The sequence below is a fragment of the Centropristis striata genome, chromosome 24 (genome assembly GCF_030273125.1).
Source record: "Centropristis striata isolate RG_2023a ecotype Rhode Island chromosome 24, C.striata_1.0, whole genome shotgun sequence".
NCBI classification, from domain to species: Eukaryota; Metazoa; Chordata; class Actinopteri; order Perciformes; family Serranidae; genus Centropristis; species Centropristis striata.
In genome coordinates this window covers 19,403,837-19,424,661 of record NC_081540.1, presented here as the reverse complement: position 1 = coordinate 19,424,661, position 20,825 = coordinate 19,403,837, and the positions used below count along the sequence as shown (strand labels likewise).

At 42.3% G+C, this 20,825-nt stretch overlaps 1 protein-coding gene across 1 annotated transcript in view; it reads left to right on the top strand.

Annotated features, from left to right (window-relative positions):
* The window catches only part of pard3ba (par-3 family cell polarity regulator beta a), a 199,416-nt gene that overhangs the window by 157,345 nt on the left and 21,246 nt on the right, over positions 1–20,825 (top strand). The window contains exon 22 of the mRNA XM_059328231.1: positions 3,129–3,240. Coding sequence (XP_059184214.1) covers positions 3,129–3,240 — 112 coding nt within the window. The remainder of the gene's footprint in view (positions 1–3,128; positions 3,241–20,825) is intronic.

Sequence of the window (20,825 nt, the reverse complement as noted above, 5' to 3'; positions counted from 1 at the left end):
TAGCTGCTGTTGACAACAGGAGAGCCTACCTGTCTCCCTCCAAACATACACACACATATAGGATAGGACAAATGTGCCTGCTTGTACAGACACACACACACACACACACACACACACATCCCTCTCTCTCTCTTCTGTCACTGTTTGGAAAAGCAGCCTGCAGAATTGTCAACCCATCAAACTGCTACTCCACAAACCTCCACCCCCCGCTAATGTTTTATCCAGAATCAGCCTCTGTCTTCAGCTATTAATATGATAATATTTGGCGTTGTCAGTGATGGAGGCCGCGGCATAATGAGATAATTACAGTGTTGTTTCATTGGGAGAGCGACGCGCACGCTCAATCAAAATGGCAGCCCTAATTACGGGCCCAGGGATTGGCTAATGGGTTCGGTAGAAGAGGGGTGGCGTGAAAAAAAAAAAAGAAGAAATCTCAACTTGGCTCCATGCATCCATTCTCTGAGGGTCTGTTTGTTTGTTTGTTTGTGCGTGGAGAGGGGCTGGTGGGCGGCAGAGGGTAATAAAAAGCAAGTAATAAGTGAATAAATAAATAATACAAGAGATTAAGTGTGAATATCTTAACAGCAAGGTTGTCTGCAGGACGCAGCACTTGGGGGGGAAACAGAGATTAGTATTGATTAGCTGCGTCTTGAAACCAATCTCACGAAGCAACAATTAGCAGGAACTAATCAGATATCCATCTTTGTGGCGGGAAAAAAAAAATCTTGCCTGGCGTTTAGGAGTTTTTCCTCACGGCTGCAGGATGTGTAGAATAACAGCATCACTTTGCATTTCAACATACTGGCACAGAAGTGTGTATGACTCAGCCTTCTGTCCCCGCTGACTAGCATAGAAGGCTGCATTAAATCAGCATCCACAGGCACAAACACACCGTCACACTGTGTCCCACATACGTAATTACGCGCTTTAACTACACACTTTTACACATTCCTGGGGTCGTCTTCCAACACACACTCCAGATTTTCTAATTAAAGGCAGGGTCGCAAGAGAGACTTAAAACATGTAAGCTATGTACTTCTCTAATGAAGCTCTCTATCTGCTGTGTCTCTCGCCCCGCTCCCTCTCTCTCCTTTGCTCTTTTTCGGTCAATATCTGCCTGGGGGTCAGACCATTAGGATGTAAGGCACAACGCCCGCCTGATGGAGGCGGCGTGGGTGTTTATGTGTCGGACAAAGGCTTTCCCTGTGTGTAGCCGTTAAGGGGAATTTGAGTTTTACCGATGCAGAGGAAGGGCGGAAAGTTTTTTTATTTTTTATCCTTGTATTACATTTGTGTATCTCCTGAGGACGAAATGGCAAACGAACAGCATATCACTGTCAATATGAGATACCTGTATCCAATGCAGCCAGTAAACACAGATAAACGACAGCACTGTGTCGTACTTTGGTAGCACATCCTGAAGGATTGTGCTCACTCAGGCGCACCATTTTTGTCTGTCCTTTTGTGAGTCGTGTGTGTGAGCGTTCACACCCTTGTTTATGTGTGCTGGGCTCTGTACTCTCAGGTGTGTGTAGCTTATCTAGCATTAAGGTCCAGTGAGCATGATGATGTTTCTCTTTAAGTTTTGTCCCCATTCTGTCCCCAGTTCTTATCTCTCCACTGCCACTGTTTCCCTTCTTTTTTTATTGTTTTATACCGAGGTATTCTTCTTCACTTTCCGGACACGAAGGTCGGGTTCAGCAGGATCATCTGGGTGGCTGCATTGCTATATGTGACTTTTAAGTGAAAAGGCACATTTATTCAGGTTTTTTTCCACCTTGGTTTTCTCTGTCAGCTGTAGAAAGTTCAGTTCAGGCACTGATGTCTTCTCAGAGGCAGTACTTTGTGGATATTATCTGTCTGCCTGTCAGTCTTCTTGTGCTGTCAAGGGTTGTCAGTGTTGTCAGTGCAGAGAAATACAGGTGGATTTAAGAAAGGATGAAGCTGAATGTGCCATGTTCCACCTGGCTTTTTCTTCACTTTTTAATTCTCTGACGTGGTGGAAATTAAACCGTTTAACACGGAGTTAGCTTTGAAAAGTCATGGATTTGACTATAACCCACATAGAGCCGAGGAACCAGCAGCATTACTGTCTCTCAGAAACTGTAGAGTCATTTGTTTTAGAGCTAGAGGGAAGACATTGGTATCATAAGAAACTGGACTAGCTGTGGGGATAATTAATCCTCAAAAGTAAAGCTTAAGGGTCCCTTGACCTCTGAACTCAATGACCAAGTCTCCCTTTTACAGACATGCCCACTTTATGCTTACCCCGTGCAGTTTTTTCCAAAAAACATAATTTTTTTCTGCATGCATTACAAAAAGTTATTATCATATTTGAATATTCCTGCATACAGGGGTCCATAAACAGTCTTGGAATTATTTTTGCTATTAATGTGTGATAAAGTTGGTCCCTGTAGTAGCCATTCATTGCAGTGAGAGCATTTGTTGAAACTTAACTTCTCTGTATAACTTGACCTGCTGTGACCTCGAGGATAATCACAGCCTCATGAAACTTTAAAACCACAAATTAGAGACCTGAAGCATTCAGAGAATGGATGGGTTTAGTCACCATGAGGTTATTTGTCAGCAGTTTTAGCAACAAGTGCTCACCATGCAGTCGCAGAACATTCATGCAGAAATCTCTCTTGATCCAAAATCAAAGCATCGATCTTTCCGTGCAGTTCCTGAAGATCACAGTGTCTTAGTGCATTTACTTTTATCAATTCTAAAGTGGTCAAAAATGGTTATTGTTTCCTCTAAATCTGTATAATAACCCACAAATTGCTGCAACAACTCATGAGACATAATGGAGCACAAGAATTCATATCATAAAGTCCTTGTGATTTTTTTTTTTTAAACTTTTAACTTGAATAGGTGCCTCGCCAAAATGTTAATTACAGATTTATGATGAGAAAATCTTAACACAGTGCTGAGCTGCAAAGTAATGTTCAATTTCCCAGTTTTCCGATATATGATGCATGTCCCCCTAGGGTTCCCCAATCCCCAATTAAAAAAAAAGGGTCTCTAAGGGTTACTGTCTTGATGGGAACTCCGTCTCTATGATAGCTTCTCTCTGAAAACTATCTATCTGGCATTCTTCACACCTCTCCCTCTCTGTCTCTCTGCAGCGATCCGCGTCTCCAGGGGCTGCGCCGGGAGTACCAGCAGCCCCGAGCCGCTCCGGGCTACGACGAGCTCGACGCGGCACGACGCAGAGTCCTGGACCACGACCCGCATCGGGTGAGTGTGCAGACAGCTTTTAGTACCAGGAAATAAGTTTAGAGCAAGAGGCTTTTTAACATCCACCCATGGAATGACATGTTGGACAGCAAGACGTACGCCCACACTGGACACGAGTTAAAAGATTGAAATGTTAAATGAAGGATGTGTGTGTCTCCGGAGCACTCCAGTGTTCCTGCGAGCCTGTTTTCCCCGGTGCTTTTCTTTTCTCAGGCTATTTTCAGCTCTCTTGTTAACATTTTGAGGTGCTGTGTGCCACCGAGGCGGCGGCCGCTCTCCTCCTCATTTAGTTTATGGAGAGATCTATTAGACCGGTGACATTTCCATCCACCCTGTCTTTTAGCTCTATACCACAACCTTCTCCTATTGCTTTTCCACTTTTCCTCTCTGGTATTATTGCCCTTGTTCCCTCTTCTCTCTCTTTCTTATTTTGGAAAGGACAACAATGGGCTGAAATGGCTCACTGTAGTTGCCTCTCCTAACCAAGCTGCACTGCTAAATGTCCCTGAACACGTATCGATCCGGCCTGAGGAATCATTTCATTTACCTCCGTACACTCCCGAACTCAGCATACTCTCCATGGAAATCAATAGCCATTTATCAGCCATTTTAAAAATGGGATTTTTTTAATAGCGAGCCCAAGGATGCAGAAAATCACACTTTGATCCGAATCAGAATCACTGAATCTGGCCACAGCGATCTGCAAAGGCATTTCCTCCGAGCGATTTCTTTTTCATTCAATGACACAAAGAGAAGAGCAGAGGCATCTGGGGAATATGGGATAGATTTACTGACAGCATGGCCGATACCCAATCACCTGACACATCCTGCTGAGCTCATCCCTCGCTTATTGTGGTCTCCGTTTATCAAGAATGAAGCTCTCCGGACCAGTCTTCATTAGGGGCTCGCAGACACACACCACGGCTGCTTTCTCTGAGGCCCAAAGGGCTCCGTCACTCATTACACATCCCTGCAGCATGTGTTTCTGCCATCGGTTCGCCGTGACTCAGTCGGTACCGAAGCTCTGATGCAATTAAAGCGCAGCAAGCGTGAGGCGCAACCTCTGATCTGATTTGTTATTTTCACCCAAAAAAAGAGAGCGGTGTCCGCGGTGAGAGCCAGCTGTGGGTTCCTCCCCTGAGGAGCCCGATAATGAAACACCCCACTCACAATCACACACACATAGCGAGAGAAGAAACAGTAAAACATTACACCCGGGAAGTAATATTGGCGACATAAAAAAGACAGAACATGATAATTGAAGGATGTATCGAAACACAACATGGTGGCTGTCAAAAATTACTGTGAAGGAAACTTTGAATCCAACATCTAAAAATAGAGGACTATAGCAGCTGTAAGTCAAAATACATTTTTCAGTAGGAACACACCCAGTAGAGAGACGACCACTAGAAGATTAAGCCGACATGAATAGATGTTCTTATCAATGTCTGAGCTTGTTTTTCATTTTTATTTACTCAGGTTAGTGTGCCAACCAGGAGGAGATGAACAGAAACTACGGTTGGGCGATGTGTCAAAAAAGTCACTGTCAGCCCAACAATAGGGCGCCAAGGACATAAGTTAGCATGTTAGCGACGTTGGGTCTCAGTGAGGGATTTTGAATGTGTTGGTGGTTAGATGCCTGAAATACGGTGGCCTGAAGAGATGTTCGCATTTTGTGGTACGACATAGAAATATGTCAGTAAATACCCCCACTTGAGGATTTTGAAGTTTTAACGTTTCCTTAAAAAGGCAGTTGCTAACAAGTGTCTAAATGAGTCTACAGTGGTTGTCCTGGTCATTAAAACGTCATCACGCCAGACATGGACGGGAACTCTCTCACTAGTCAGCCTCAAGGCCTCTAGTCGTGTTTTTCAGTGCTCTTGCAAGCTCTTGTAGATTGTAGAACAAGTTAATAAACAGTTAATTAGGCTACGGTTTTAGCTTATCAAACGGCTGGTTAGCTTGTCGGAAATCGTCTGAAACATAACGGTAGTGACATTCAAGTCATGCAACCGTGGTGTAGTTCGCTATAACATATATCAGCTTTTTACTTCTGTCGGAGGCAATCAAAAATCTTAAAAGTGGTGTTCATTTGTGAAGATTATCCTGTTGAACAAAACGTATCAGAATCAGAAACATGTGTTTGCCACAGAGCTTATTTTCTGCAATGATCCAAAATCCAATGCAAAAATTCCATAGGTGAATTCTCAAAAGATCCATGGTGATGCTAACTTCCAGGTTGTTCTATAAAAATACTTCATTCTGTTTGCTCTCTATAGTATGAATAGCATAGCATATAAAATGAATAGAGCAGTAAGTGAGTGTGTGATTTGAACACAGCTCAACTCTGGTTTGATCAAGATAAACACTTAATTCACTGACTTTCTGGCTCTATGTCTCTTTGCACAGGCAGACCTATCTGCACACCTTGTCTCAGCACTGTGCCAGTTGCCCTCTGAGCAACAGCTCTCACTAGTTTTTCGGAGGCAGACCATTAAACTAGAAAAAAACACCCAACTGGTGATATACTCAGCCAGTCGCCAATAGCTAATAAATACTCGACCCCAACAGAAACACACACAGGCACATTTGTGCCTCGCAGACACACACCATTGTGGAAGGTAAACACAGAATCACTTCTTAGGTTGAATAAAAGGGATAAAACCACACATTTATACCAAACTTAGTATAGCCTTGCATTTAAAGCTGATTTAGGTATTTCTCACACGTTTGTAGTGGCGTCCTCACTGTGGATAAAAAGACGAGATTAAGCCATAATTGAGCTTTTATGTCTATGTTGCCCATTCCTTTTGATTCACCAGTATATTGCTCCACACACATTTACCTGGTTTCTCTCTGTGCAACAATTCCGTAAATGCAAACCACTTGAGCTTGCATGCTCGCTCGACACGGCCTTGTGCGATCAGCCTTTTCGCCGCCGCCGCCGCCTCCTCCACCACCAGCGCCGTGCTGCTCTTTTATTCTCAGTTTTTTCTGTAGCCTTGAATGGTTAAAAAGGTTTTTCTGAGCCCTCCACACAAGGCCAGGAGCACCATTCTCTCTCTCCAACTGGTTTATGTGATTGAAAGAGAAGACGAGTGTGTGTGTGCGTGTCTCCTGAGCTGGAGGATCCCGGCTAACACACTAACCTAAGCTGACGTAAACAAAAGCAGGGATAAAAGACTGTGGTTACAGTATCTATTCACGTCCCTGTTTATTCTTTCAGCGGTCGTCTATCTACATGATCTGGAGCTGGAGTTGTCCACATGGGTGTGTGTGGCGAGCCACATTTAAGTGGGTGTGTCAAGCTAAATCCGGTCTTCAAAGGACTTCATGTCCCTTCCTCATTTCTCCCCACTAACCCCTCTCTCTCTCCGTGTCTCTGTCTATCTATCTGTCTCTAATTTGACCCTTTCCCCATGTTCCCTGTCTGTGGATAGGTCACACTTGTAATTATGACAATCACACTGTCCCCTTCTCTCTGTCTGTTTTCTCTATATGCTAATCATAGGCGCTCTGTAATGTCTTGATGGCCAATTAAGCCACAAAAGTGCATTAGCGGTTTCCTTTATGGACTTCTTTGTTCTGTGAGATGAGTCGGGAGTAACTCTGGAGATAGTTTTTAACTCTATTTCAATGAGCTACTACAATAGTTGGATTATTCTGTGTCACACTGTAAAGGAACACCAAAGTGATCTAGCTTTCATAAAGTTAGGGGTCGGAGTTAAGGTCTTTGTACACTGAGTCCGTGTTAAAGAATAAAAATAAAAATAAATACCAACCTTACATTGTGCCACAATTACATGGTGAATCTGAAACTTTCCAAAACAGTTTAGATGTTCTGCGTCTGCCAAAGCCTTTACACAGTTGTTCTTCCACTCAGAGCAGTCGTACATGCAAACATCATGATCCAAAATGTAATTACAGGTATTTAATTAATTGCACACTTAAGATAGTTAAAATAGCGAAACGGGGAGCTGCAAACCATGCCTTGATACAGATTTTTTCCAGAATGTGTAAATGAAGTAGTTCTACAGAAAGAAAACTACACTTGCAGGTACACAGCCTATCAAACTGGACCACTGACGTCTTGAAACAGACCTGGAAAAGATTGGAACAATTCCACATTCATACTTTCTTCTCATATTAAACGAAACAGTTCTGGTATCTAATAACCAACCCAGTCCACAAAGTTACCTAATAACATTATTATCACTGAACTGAACGTGTTTTTGTCACAAATGTCTAAAAAATGACAGGTATCACTCATTAATCCCACTGGTGCAGGTGTTTTCTCTCGAGTAGATTCTACTGGGAATGACTGCACTTTGGATCAGTCTTATTATCTGTGGGTACATTCAAACTGACTCTTCTGGTCTTTTTCTGGTTGAAAACTATTTTGTGGACTTTAATTTTCCGTGGTTTGTTTTGGATGGGGTGCAAAGTACCTCTACACCAGGGGTTATTTGCTCAGTCTTGAATGAAATGTTCACACTGTATAAATAGAGAGGTGATAATTACCTTTTCAGCCATCTTAAAGGGAAACTTGCTTAATTGTCACAATTGCAGTTTATTTTGTTGTGTGTTTCTGAAGACACATCATCTTTCTTTTTTTCCACTATTGGCCTATTTGCCCCCTAGTGGTGATTACTGGACATCCACTAATGTCTCCAGCTGAAGCAGTGACCACGATCACTGATCCACCTCGCTCTGGGACACAGCTGGACGTCCAGGAAGCTTCACATTAGTTGTGATTGTTTACTGCACTGCTGATTGCTCCACTGTTATACGTTTGTTATAATATAGAGGTCCTTTGTGTGTATTTCAGCTGAGCGTGCATAAAATGTGACTCCATAGTGAACCAGAATCTTGTTCAGCCACTGTAACAAAGACACACAGTCGCACAGTAGAGGAGAAACACACACACACACACTCAGCAACTCATGCATCTTATCTTCAACTCATTACCCTGTGAATCGTAAACAACAGTGGCAGCACATGTGACACCTTAATGAACACAGAAGTCACAGCGAAACCACACACGCAACTACACACCCGGAGTCATTATAAAACACACACAGAGAGACACTCGCACAAGTCCAGATACGACTTGTCATCCGTTGCGCAGCTGTTTTTTGTACTTCTCTCTAATGTTGTGTGTGTGGACATCCATCACCTTGATGATATTTTAATGTCACATCCTCAGGCTGTCTCAATCTCTCCCCCTCTCTCACTTTTTTCTCTCCCTCCCACACGTCGGCCATCACTTCATAAATAAACCCCCACATCATTAAGTAAACACGCACCAGCCTGTCACCGTGATAGATGGCCTACACACACACACACACACACACACACACACACTGGTGATCTGTGCGGGACGCTTCGTGCCCACAGGCAAAAGCCCCCGATGGGTTTTGCGCCCACAGTCCTAATGAATGCACACGTATTCATCTGTGAACTTCATCTAAAGGCTGACTTTTTGACAAAAAAAAGGTGTTAGAAATAAAGTTATTATGAGCAGCAGATTTCCAAATGTGCTAGCAGCTTTTAAAATGTGTCTGCAGGCCCTTTGTGGTTAGATATTGATATTTACTGGCTCCCATTGTGCCCCAGTGACTGGCCACCACTGCTTTCACCTGACAAGTGCCTCCTCTTACCACACACCTAGTGCAGCAAACAATTCTGCCTCGCTCACCGAGGACACACACTCGCACAGAGCACAGGGTGTAATGGATGTGCTGGCAGGCTAGCCCCGCTGTGTGCCTACTGTTGGGGGAAGCTGCCACAAAAAAAAATGCTGTAGCCCAGCAGAAAGCTGCTTATAAAGACAAGAGGGGGGACCCAAGGGAGAGAAATGGGATAGAGGGAGCAAGTAAACGAGGGAGAGAATACGAGGGGAATGGGAAACAGGGATGGGGAGTGGCAGCGAGGCAGCCAGTCAGAAGAACAGACAGTGAGAGTATGTGTTTATGAGAGAAACATGACAAAGCAGTAAAGCAGAGTTGAAGAAAATAAGAGGCGTCTTAGGGCAAGAGAAGCTGTATTGGCATGAGGAGGAGACAGATGGGACAGAGGAAGTCAGACACATGGAGGCATTGACATAAAGGAGTGGAGGAATGGAGCGGGGGAGGGAGAGGAAGACATGATGGTTTCAGGTGGTAGAAAGGTCGTCTCAGTGGTTAGAGAGTCTGGAGCAAGCACGGGATGTCCTTGAACAGGATATTAAGTCTTTACCCGAGGGGGCAAAAGGAAAGGAAACTTCCCATTAGGAGTTCAAGTGAATCGCTGCAGCATGCATGTTCTGTGCTACTTTAAACGTGCCGTACATGACTTTCAGGGAGACATTGAGTTTGGGCCAGGATGCATCCACACGACTCTTACCAGAGTTTGATTGGCATTCAGAGTTGGGGCCGGGATTGGCTGCACACAGCTCTCTCATCTCTGACTTTATAAGCAAACATGAAAGTTTCTGAGCCGCAGTGGTGGTAGCTAGTGGTGCTAACAGCGTGCTAATAGTTCACAACAGCAACAACAGTGCTGACAGAGCTAAACAATCTTTGAACATCACAGCCCCATTGAAATGACTCATTTCACTGCCAGAATTAGATCCATTCAGTCTAATAACATTTGCTAGAAGAGCCATAAGATTAAATTGTGCACATTCAAGTTAGTAGAGGGCTTAACCAGAAGTAGCCAGCTAGCAAGCCATATGGGCCCAATATATGCAGAAGATCCAGGTATTTTTCTAAAGATCCAGGTATTTTTTTTATGCACAGAAGTCAAACTATCTTAGCCTCATGGCGTTAACTTTCATAGGTAATAAACAGAGCCTCCAACACTGTATCCAGTTAATTTATTGTTTATTATTATTTATTATTTTATATATCTATGGGAGCAGCCTCTTATGTCTGGTGCTAACAGCGCTAGCCAGAGTTATTCTGCACTCACCGGGCACTTTGGCTTCCACCACAAAGCCATCTTGTGAGTTGGATCCATGTTAGCATAGCTAACAGTGCTAACATGGGTTCATTTACACTCAATAGGGCAACCTGTTGCTGCAGAAGCCAGGTCTTATGCATGCTAGGCCCGGGAAGTGCAGGGTGCAGAAGCAGTGATTAGCTTAAAAAAATGGAAAGAGAGGAAGTCACATGCACTAACATACATGCATGTTTGGCCCATTTACTAAAACAAAGAGAGACTTGGTTCTTTCAGAAAGCTAATTTTCTTTGTTTACATGCACCTTCCTCACTGTCTCTCTCTCTCTCTCTCTCTCTCTCTCCCTCCACCCTGTGCTGTCCAATTAATTAGAAACTTTTTCAAATTAACAGTTAAAAATGTAGATGTATAAAAGAAGATGAATTGGAGAAAGTGAGAGTGGGAGGCCGAGATGCTCGTTTGTGCATATGGAAGAGAGTGAGGGAGAGAGAGCAGCTGGTCCGGGGGTGTTTCTCTGAAGGAGGCTGCACTAATGTTAGTCTAATGTTAGTGTTAATCAGGTTAGCATATGCCCTGTGTGTGTATGTGTGTGTGTCGATCTGAGGTTTTACTGATGCACCTGCCATCTTTTAATGAGGAAAGAGAGAAGGATGACTGGCTCGCAAAGCACACGCCATCACTCAACATTTATCTCTCTCTGTCTGTCTCACTTTCTTCCTCTCTTGCACGCACGCACGCACACACACACACACACACAAACAATCCTCATGGGAAAAGCTGCATTTGAGGCATCCAAGTAAGTTGGATTAAGTCCTACATTCTATTTTTTGCAAACATGCTCCCAAGTTAAGAAATGTAGCTTTTCACACACTCACAAACACACACACAAACACACACACACACACACACACACACACACAGATGCACATGCATACACACTACATTTAAATGCATGACCACAAACTGACGCACACAAGTATGAACGCCCGCTCACACACATTTTATAACAGACTTTTAGGAGGTAACATACCACAAACACATAAAAAACACACAATCCACAGTCAACCATTCAAAGGCAACATGTACACACACGCACACACACACTCCGTCACCATCAAAGGGCTGCAAACCTCAGCTTTGGCCGAGCTGAAGCTGTTTCGAGAGTTCATGTCTCTGTTGGAGGCTCCAGCCAAATCCATGCTGGCAGCTCACACACACAAACTTTTTTTGAGCAAGATCTCGTAATTCAGTAATTACAAGAAATGCAGTCTCCTGATCCCGGTTCCTGGTGATCCCTGAGCCCGGTGCAGCAGTTGAAGTCTTTGCTGATCAAAGGCAGCCCGTCGGTCCGGACTGCTCAAACCGGGATCGGTGCTATTCTGGCCCGTGTAATTACACAGGCCCCACCACAAGTTAGTGTTTGGATCATACACCCCGGAATAACCCAGAACAAGCTTCTGTGAGCGGCTACTGGAAGAAAATGACAGAGGAGAAATAAGGCAGGAGGTAGAGTTTACAGGAAGCTGTAGAGGTGACAATTATAAAATGAAAGCAGTGCTGCAAATATAGTTCCTCTTTACGACCATACAAAGGCATATTATGGCCATTATGAGTCAAAAATGTAAAAAATATGGACCCTGGGGAGGGGGTTGCAGCTTTAAACTTGCAACCCTTTTGCTGCTAGGCAAAAGTGCTAAATTAGTATAATCCTTTGTCCTATAGCTGAATGTGAGGTGATATTTGATTAGGTCATCCACTTCATCATATACGGCAAATTGGTAACATCCGTGGTGTGATGAGGTTGATCAACCTTGCAAAATTAAGCAATGTGGCTCCTTGACAGATGGTAATTTTCTGAGTTCTTTTCTCACAGATTTTTTCCCCCGCAAAAGTGTTCTTCTCGTAAATTTGTGAGCATTTTTTTCGTTAATTTGTTTTGTTCACTTTTCTCCTGCTTTAAACTCAAACAAGTTTTTTTCTTCTAAACATAAATCTGGAAACTCTGTTTCAGGTTCCATCATTTTACGCCCTATGCCGTCGTAACTCCAATATCCAGTCTTGCAAGATAATTACAGGTTAAGATATTTGCCAGTGAAGTGAGATAAATCCATGTTTTGCATTGCAAATGTAATTGCTTTTGCACTAATACCTTTAAACACTCCAGAATAAGGCACATTATCTGTTACATAATGCTTTGTGACTATTGAAACAAGTACCTGAAACTATCTATTGATTGTTTGCAGATAAGAGAGTAGAGACCAGGAGGCACAGTGAAGGCTGGTTCATTCTTTTTCATGATTCCTACATAATTCCCTTTGCTTTGACCACCTATTTTGTCTTACATCATCTTCTTTTTGCTGTTTGATTGGCGCACACAGGAGCCCTTCCTCTTTGTCTCTCTCAAACACACACAAAGGCTCAAGACTCCGGATCAGGCTGAACTCTTGCTCGCACTCTTGGGAGACAAAGACAAGAGCGAACATCTCTTTCCAGCATTATGTTTCTACCCACTGCTATCAAGAGTTTTCACACACACGCCTCGCACCTTTTCTCTTCGCAAAGTCACAATGAGCGATTCCGTCCACGACTCCTCCTCTCTGTCCTTGTCTCTCCAGCTCATCCCCGAGGCTCAACACACTCCTCTTTTGTTTTAAGTCACTTCATTCCAATGCTGCACAGCAACCGGGCGAGGAGTTTTATTTTTTTCCCCTACCTCCTCTCCCTCCTCCCCATCTGGGCCGACAAAGGCCTACAGGGACTTATTTGGTGTCTGTCTTTATCCCCACAGCTTGTCTCTGGCCTACGGGCAAACTGCAGAGTGTGATCTGTCTGCAAGTTGATAGAAATCTCCCATTCTGCTCCTCACTCGCGCCTGCTCTCACTTCAAAGCTTGTCACCAGTCTGTGTTTGAGTTAAAGAAGGGGCGGTTCAGTCGGGTCGGCTGTGAGCGTGTGTGTCTTTTTGCTGAGGTCACACTTTAACATCTTACCAAAAGAAGAAGAGGAAATTAATTCATGCTCTTAGTCATTTTTTCTCAGCTAATTATACAAAGGGCATTTTGTTTTAGTGACATTGTCAAGTTCCTGTACTATTCTTGATGCAAGAACGGAAAGAAACGTGTGTTTTATTTAGCATTGGTACATCTTAATAGGTGTTCTCTTTTTACACTTTCAGGCTCTTTAAATATGGTTAAGTATGAGACAAAATTCAAGTTAACACCATTTTTATACATATGTAAAAAAAACAAAACCTCAACTTTAACTTATTTGAGTTATTTCTTTATTTAATGCTCATACTGCCTTTATTCAGTGAAGAAAAAGAGAGAATTAAGTGTCCACACTACTGCAACATTTTCGACTAAACCAATAAAAAGAAAACTTTTAAGAACCCAATTTAGTTTGAAAACTCCAGGACTGCATTTAGTTAATACTATACAATAAAACGATAATTATCATACATTTTTTGTCAAATTAAACCACCCGTACACCAGGAGAGGGTGTGCCAATGCACGTTGAATGCTTGTTGCCACTCACCTTTACCAACAAGATCTCCAACCTAAATGAACCGGTTGTCAAAATGAGCGTTTCACAGTTCACAGAACCACGGAGCATTCTAAAAATAGCACACACATTATCGAATTTAGGCTACAAAACCACTGACCTAGGTTTAGGGCAAAAAAACGTCCTGGTTAGGGGTTATAAAAGACAGCTTGAACATTAAATAAATGTATTTAAATGAAAGTACAGAAGTTAAATAGTTATGAGGTCGACGTAAGCCGCGGAAGTTCCATAAAAAAAAAATTACCTAAAAACAAAAGTTACAATTAAAAAAAGAAGTTACGTAAAAATTAAAATAAAAGTTACATGAAAATAGAGAAGTTCCATTAAAAAAAGTTACGTAAAAAAAAAACGAAGTTACGTTAAAATACAAAAGTTATGTTAAAATACAGAAGTTACGGGGGGAAAAAATAGAAGTTGCATAAAAAAACAGAAGTTACGTTTAAAAAAAAGGAAGTTACGTTAAAAAACAGAAGTAATTAAAAAGTAATTTACTTTTGTTTTCACATGGGACACAAACCCCTGGGTGAAAGTCTGCCATTTGCTTGATGCTCTGCAAAATCTGAGCCATTATACTAAGAGGCTGGATCATCAAACAGGCCACCTGATCATCCTGAGTAGGAAACCTCATGTGAGACAAATCTGGACGCTTCATCTCTTTTTTCTGTGCTTCGGACAAACAAACTGATGAATTTTGGGTGGAACGGACCCTTTAAAACCAAGCTCACTCTGGAGGGTCTGCAGTTGGCAGGAGTTGCATCAAAGTACCTGAAGGTCAAACGCATCAACCTCACGACATTTGCAGCAGGCCATTGGAGGGCGTGAGGAGCTGGATTCAGTCATCAAAGCCTCACTGGTGGCGGTGGCGTCAACCCCCACCTCCACAAATCTGTTAGGAGGGGAGAACAGAGGAGTGGATATGGAGACGGTGCTGGAGACGCATGACTCGACAGAACCGGAGGGCGAGCTGATGGAAGATGAGCTCTGCAGCTTGTGCACAAACACACACTCTGTAGGACTGCTGTATCATAAAAAAATAAACCAAACAAACTCTATCTCTCTCTTACTCACACACCCTGTGACATACCTTCCGGTGCATCACAACCTGGAGAGGGAACGAATGAAGCACACACACACACACACATGCACACACACACCCTCACAGGGGTATTTGGATGTTATTTCAGTGAACAGTGGGGAGGCAAACAAACCCGCAGAGGGGGGAGAGGAACAGGGACACGGCTCCAGTAAATAAACAACACCCCATGGCCACTGCCACGGCCACACACACACACACACACACCCACACACTGACACACACATGGAACAGGTTTAAGATGCATGTTGATTACAGCTAACACACGGCAATTTTCCGGAAGTTTGAACAGTCTCTGATTCGGTTTAATGGCAGTTTAATTAACATGAAACCCAATATTCTGTTTACAATCAGACTAACCCAATAAGATCGCAGCCCAGTGATATAAATCTTCCAAATGTTCGGGTCTAATAGCCACTTAAACAAATCAAACACTCTCTTGGGTTGTAAAAACATTATTTTTCTCCGTATGTTTGTCCACTTGGAGACAGTGACGCCAGTACGTTTCCGGGAGAATTTAAAACATTTTGTATAATTTGAATGCGTGCTGATGCGTGTAAACATTTATTTAGAGTTCATGCAAACGGTTTGAAAGGTTAAACCAGAGCAAATTTATTCGGACAGATAAAGTGGTCTGCAAATGATGGAAGTAGGCAAGAATCAAGAGCGTGGGGAACTCTTATTTATCTAATGCAGCTAATAAGCCCAGCAGTCTGTCCACTCTACCTGTTACATCCTCACATGGGAAGATTAAACCGCAAACGCACACACACACACATCCAGTCAAAGTCCGAACCCAACTGTATGTAAATGTAAAAAGCCATCCTAAGGTCAAGAGTTGAGGCCTAAACAAACACTAACAATGAAGACAATTACCAGCAGATTGGCCTATTACCAAAATAGACTGCATTCCAGTCTGAGTGTGTGTAACCTTTGGTCCCCGTGTGAGTGGGTGTGTGTGTGTGTATGTGTGTGTGTGTGTGTATGTGTGCGTACCATCTGCTGCTAACGAGCTCAGAGTGAGCAGGGTCCAGGTGTGGGAGTGTTTAGTGTACACTGGGGGGCAAGTGAGCCTCCTGTTTGAGATACACACACACACACTCGCAGGCTCCTAATACAGCATAATCTTGTGTGCCAGCGGCTTAGCATGAAAGAGGTGCTTTGACCTTTTCGAGATTTGGTTGGTTATTAGTTGGTAACTATGCCAACAGGCCATTTCACAAGAACATTGCAAATGTAGTTTTGTAAGAAAGTTTCTATTGGAGAGAGAGCGACGACCTAACAAACACAGAGAAGGCAGAGAAAGTCCACCAGTCCATAATGTTTTTTATAATCCCCCCTTAAAACTACATCAACCAGTCAAATCTGAAAATGCTGTTAAAGTGTGATAACAGGTTGTTTATGTACATTTTTCATAAATGGCTGAATTACTTGTTCTTCCTTCCAACTTACACTGTATGAAAATAAAGGATTAGTCACCATAATGTCATGTTTGAAGACCTCGAGTTCAGCATTTTAGCAATCATCATATTGTTTCGGGGCTGTAACAACACTATGTATGAGCTAGCATGAAGTAGTATGAACACATGCTAGCTATCTTTGTTGCATGTACAGCTGACTCCTTATGTCTTTAGTGCAACCAAACACCAACCAAGACTGAGCAAAATGTTAACTTTGATTCACTAAAACACACTGTGAAAGGGTCAAAGATGAAAATACATCCCCATCAACCTAAAGAATACCCTGCTTTATGGTCTATTTTACTCTAGATAAGGCAATAATTTACAAATTGAACTTCATGTTGTCTCGAAGAAGACTTGAAACTACCAATTTAAACCATAAACTTGTTGTGAAAATGTTCACTGAGGTAATAAATCAAAGGAGAAGCAGTGTCATTTTCCCATAGACTTCTATACAATCAGACGTTTTTTGCAGCCAGGCAAAAAAACAAAACAGGTTTAAGACACTTTGGCATTGGCTTTACGATTCAAACTTGGAGGTCGCTGCTAAATCAGCACACAAAAGCAAGCTGAAGATTTTTTATTTGTCCTCGTACATTTGTCAGAAAGGTCCAGATAGAACTGTGATGGTCCGGGTCCAGACCACAGTCCCCCATTTGGTGAAGCCCAACCCAGAACCAACTGTCTCATCTCAAAAACAACATCCATTCTCTTCTAATAGGCTTGAAAAACAGTGGCATTAACCGCCTGCTATAGAGATCTAGTAACTCTGGGGCTGTTTGTTCAGCATGTAGCATTACGTAACCATACACACTTGTTATGTGTCTGTATATATATAAATATTACTGTGGTTTTCTGTATTTTGGCATTTCAAGTTCATACTCTAACTGTCAACAACAAGTGGCAGCAGTAGTTAGACTCTCTGTTTTGTTTTTCAGCCACCTCCTCACAAGCCAAATCTTTAACAACAGTTTTCCTTTCAGTGCCAGCTCAATTTTCTCCCTCTCTTATCAGCTCCCTCTCCTCCCATGGGGGAGTCATCAGAATCTCATCACAGTGATTTTTAGGGGAAGGGGGGGTTTGGATATCGGGTGGCTCATTGTGCCAGTCGGATGCGGGGCGTGGGGGCGAGGGTGCCAACAGGAGGTGGGCATGGGGCGCCAGGCAGAGGCTCAACACTGAGACACATGCTTAATTAGCATCCAAGATGGATGGAGGGAGGAAGAAAAGGATGGATGGATGGAAGAGGAATAGATGGCAGTACAGGAGGCTAATTATGCCATTTGAAAAGAGACGGCGCAGGAAGGCGGTTTTGGAAAAAAGGCAAATCTGAGCATCTCAGTCCCAGGATGAAAGCCGCTCAGGCATTGTGTCAAAGCACTTGGACTCTCATTTGAGCTTTATTGTATATATGAGCATCGCAAATTTACAGCAGAGCCAAAAGTGCTCCAAGAAATTCATTTCCTGAGCTCCGGCAATACTTTGTGATGAATGCGACAGCTGTGCTGCTAGAGTTGATTGGTGTATGTGTGAGTTTGCAACGTGTATCATCTGGCACTGTCAAGGCACGGCTTTCTAATTTGGAAAAATGGAAAAGTGACTTTCCGCTCATTCACACTCACACACGCGTGCCAAGCATTCTGCCAGAGCGTTTGTCAGCTGGTGGATTGCGGCAATGACTCGACACAATTATGCACTTTATAAGAAAGATCGTCCCCGATATGTTTGAGCTCATTCGCTTTCCCCGATGACAGAAAAGCAGTCTGAAGATCTGCTGATTGTGAAGGTTTAGGCGTAGATTACACACGCACACAACCGCAGTGAACTCCAACATTAACAAAGTCTTTCAGCTTTACAATTTTCCCACATGACACTCATGAGAAATAGGAAATTCCCTGCTGCGTGTGTGTATTGTGGTCTGGCAGAGGGTCCAGAAAGCATCTGGCGTTCTGTCAGCTACTGTCTGCACAAGACATTAACTTTTCCACTGATAACCATTTACACATGCAACATTCATGAAGACACATACAGCGCCGTATATGATGTCACCAGGTTCAGCATGAGGACGTGAACTGTGTCAGGATGTCATGATAATTACAATATCGTATTGTGAAAAATGGACATGACACAATAATTTTGGCTGACATCAATATCGCCCGTTGTTTATTTACTTAATGTCACCAACATGATGTCTGACAAACAGCAGGCATTTACCATTTAGATCATTTTGAAAAATGAGACACTGTCATTTCTAGTCTGTTGTTTTATTTAAGAATGTTTTAACCCTCTACGCCCCACCATCCATCCCATTGAAACATATTTTTTATTTAAAAGATCACCAAAAATATACAATTTATAGTATTTTTCGAAATCGTAAAAACAGGCATTATCATCTAAATTAGAACTTTCTGACGGTCCTTGAACAGATCATAGGTTACAAATGTAAGAAAAAGCATCCAAAATGAAGCTTAAAATTGCAATATTTTGGTCAAAATCTATTTATTCTACATGCTTGGAATAACTACATCCTGTTAAAAACAATAAATTCTGCTCCTCAGTGACACTGAGAAGCCATGATTGATTCTGCTGAGACAAACAGTTACATGACAAATATGCACTGAAAATCAGTTTACACAGAGCTGAGAGGTGAGGACAGGAGAGGTTGCAAGTAGAGATTGTAAAAAATGCAAATAGTTTCATATGTATTGTATAGCATGTGGAGACACAATATTTTTTCCAACATTCATGACACCTGTGGGAACTTGAAAAGTGTTGTATATATATATAAATTCCATTTTATTCCATTTCTAAAAAAAAAAAATCAGAAATTAAACTTGAGTTTTTTTTCTTTTTTTATGTTTTCTCACATTCATGTGTGAAAGGGTGAACATCCATTATAATTATATTTTATTATCATTGGCATAAATTACCAATAATATAATTTATTGCAATAATTTATCGGGCAATATATCATCTAACAAACATCACAACGGGCCTACAGGTGAGTGTTTTTGCTCACTGAACGCCTCCTCAGAAGTGTGTCTGCTGCTTTTACACTCTTACCTGGATTTATTTCATATTGCTGTTTTATCAGTTGCCATGGTGAGACTGAGACTTATCTTGTGTGTATGTTTACTTGTGTGTGCCACAGCAGTATTTCAAGGCACATCATCTGGCACTGAAGCCGGCTTTCTAATTTGGGGAAATGGGCTTCTGCAAAAAAAGCATCCATATGACATCCATAGTGTGTGTGTGTGTGTGTGTGTGTGTGTGTGTCTGTGTGTCTGTGTGTTAATAAACATATCCAGACTGTGGCTGCAGGCCATTATGTTAATACAATCAATAGACAAAGAATTTCACTAAATTCATCTAAACACACATTTCCTCCCTTCCTCATCATCATCTCCAAGATGTATTATGTGGTGGTTGACACACACACACACACACATCGCCACACACACATAATGTCTTCCACCTGAGTCCCAGCTTCTTGCTGAGCCTAATGTCCCCTTTACCTCACATTATGCGTCTCTTTGCATAATGTACCCAACCCAACGCACACGACATTCAGAGACGGAGCGTTCACTTCCCGACATCATATTAAACTTGCACACAAAGACACACATGCCCTCCCCGACTACAATATGAACACACACACACACACACACACACACACGCACTCACACACACATCCTTGTACGTCTATCTTTGTGAGGACCCTCATTGGAATAATGAATTTCTTAGCCCCTTACCCTAACCCTTAACCTACCCTTCACCATCACCATCACAACTACACTGTAAAAAATGTTTGTAGAAATTACAGTAAAACACTGTCAAATTGCATCAGGAATGGGGCGTAAAATAAAAAATTGTGTATAACCGCAGTAGACACTTTTAATTACCGTAAATCAAGGAATAGCACAATTTTTACTTTTACTGTCAAGAACTGTAGGAAACGCACCGTTTTGCTGTAAAAATATAACATTTTCATGTAAAGTTAATGGAGATTTGCCATGATGTGTGAATGAATGACACAATTACCTTAAAAATAACGAGAATATTCAGTCTAAATTAGTTTTTGCTGATATTTAAATTTACAGTAGAAACCCCCTCACTGTATTTTTTACGGGGAAGTTCTGGCAACCACAGCTGCCGGTAATTTACCGTAAATTTAACAGATTATTTTTTTACAGTGTAAATGCCCAACCCTAACCCTAACATAAACCTAATTGTAACCTTTACCCTAAAACAAAGTCTGAACTCTCAAACAAGCCTTTAAAGAAATGAGGACCGGCCAAAATGTCCTCACTCTGTTGGTTAAAAAACTGTTCCGGTCCTCACTATGTCGATAATACAAGAACACACACACACACACACACAAAGCCACTTTAGTGAATAGATCAGCAGCCTTTTCCCTGTCTTGCCTCTGATGTGCCTTTACTTCCTGGCTCCCATTCAGAGACATTAGAGCTCCCTACATTACAGAGACATGCTAATGATATCTGGTAATGCACCATCGCTGCATTGACATGC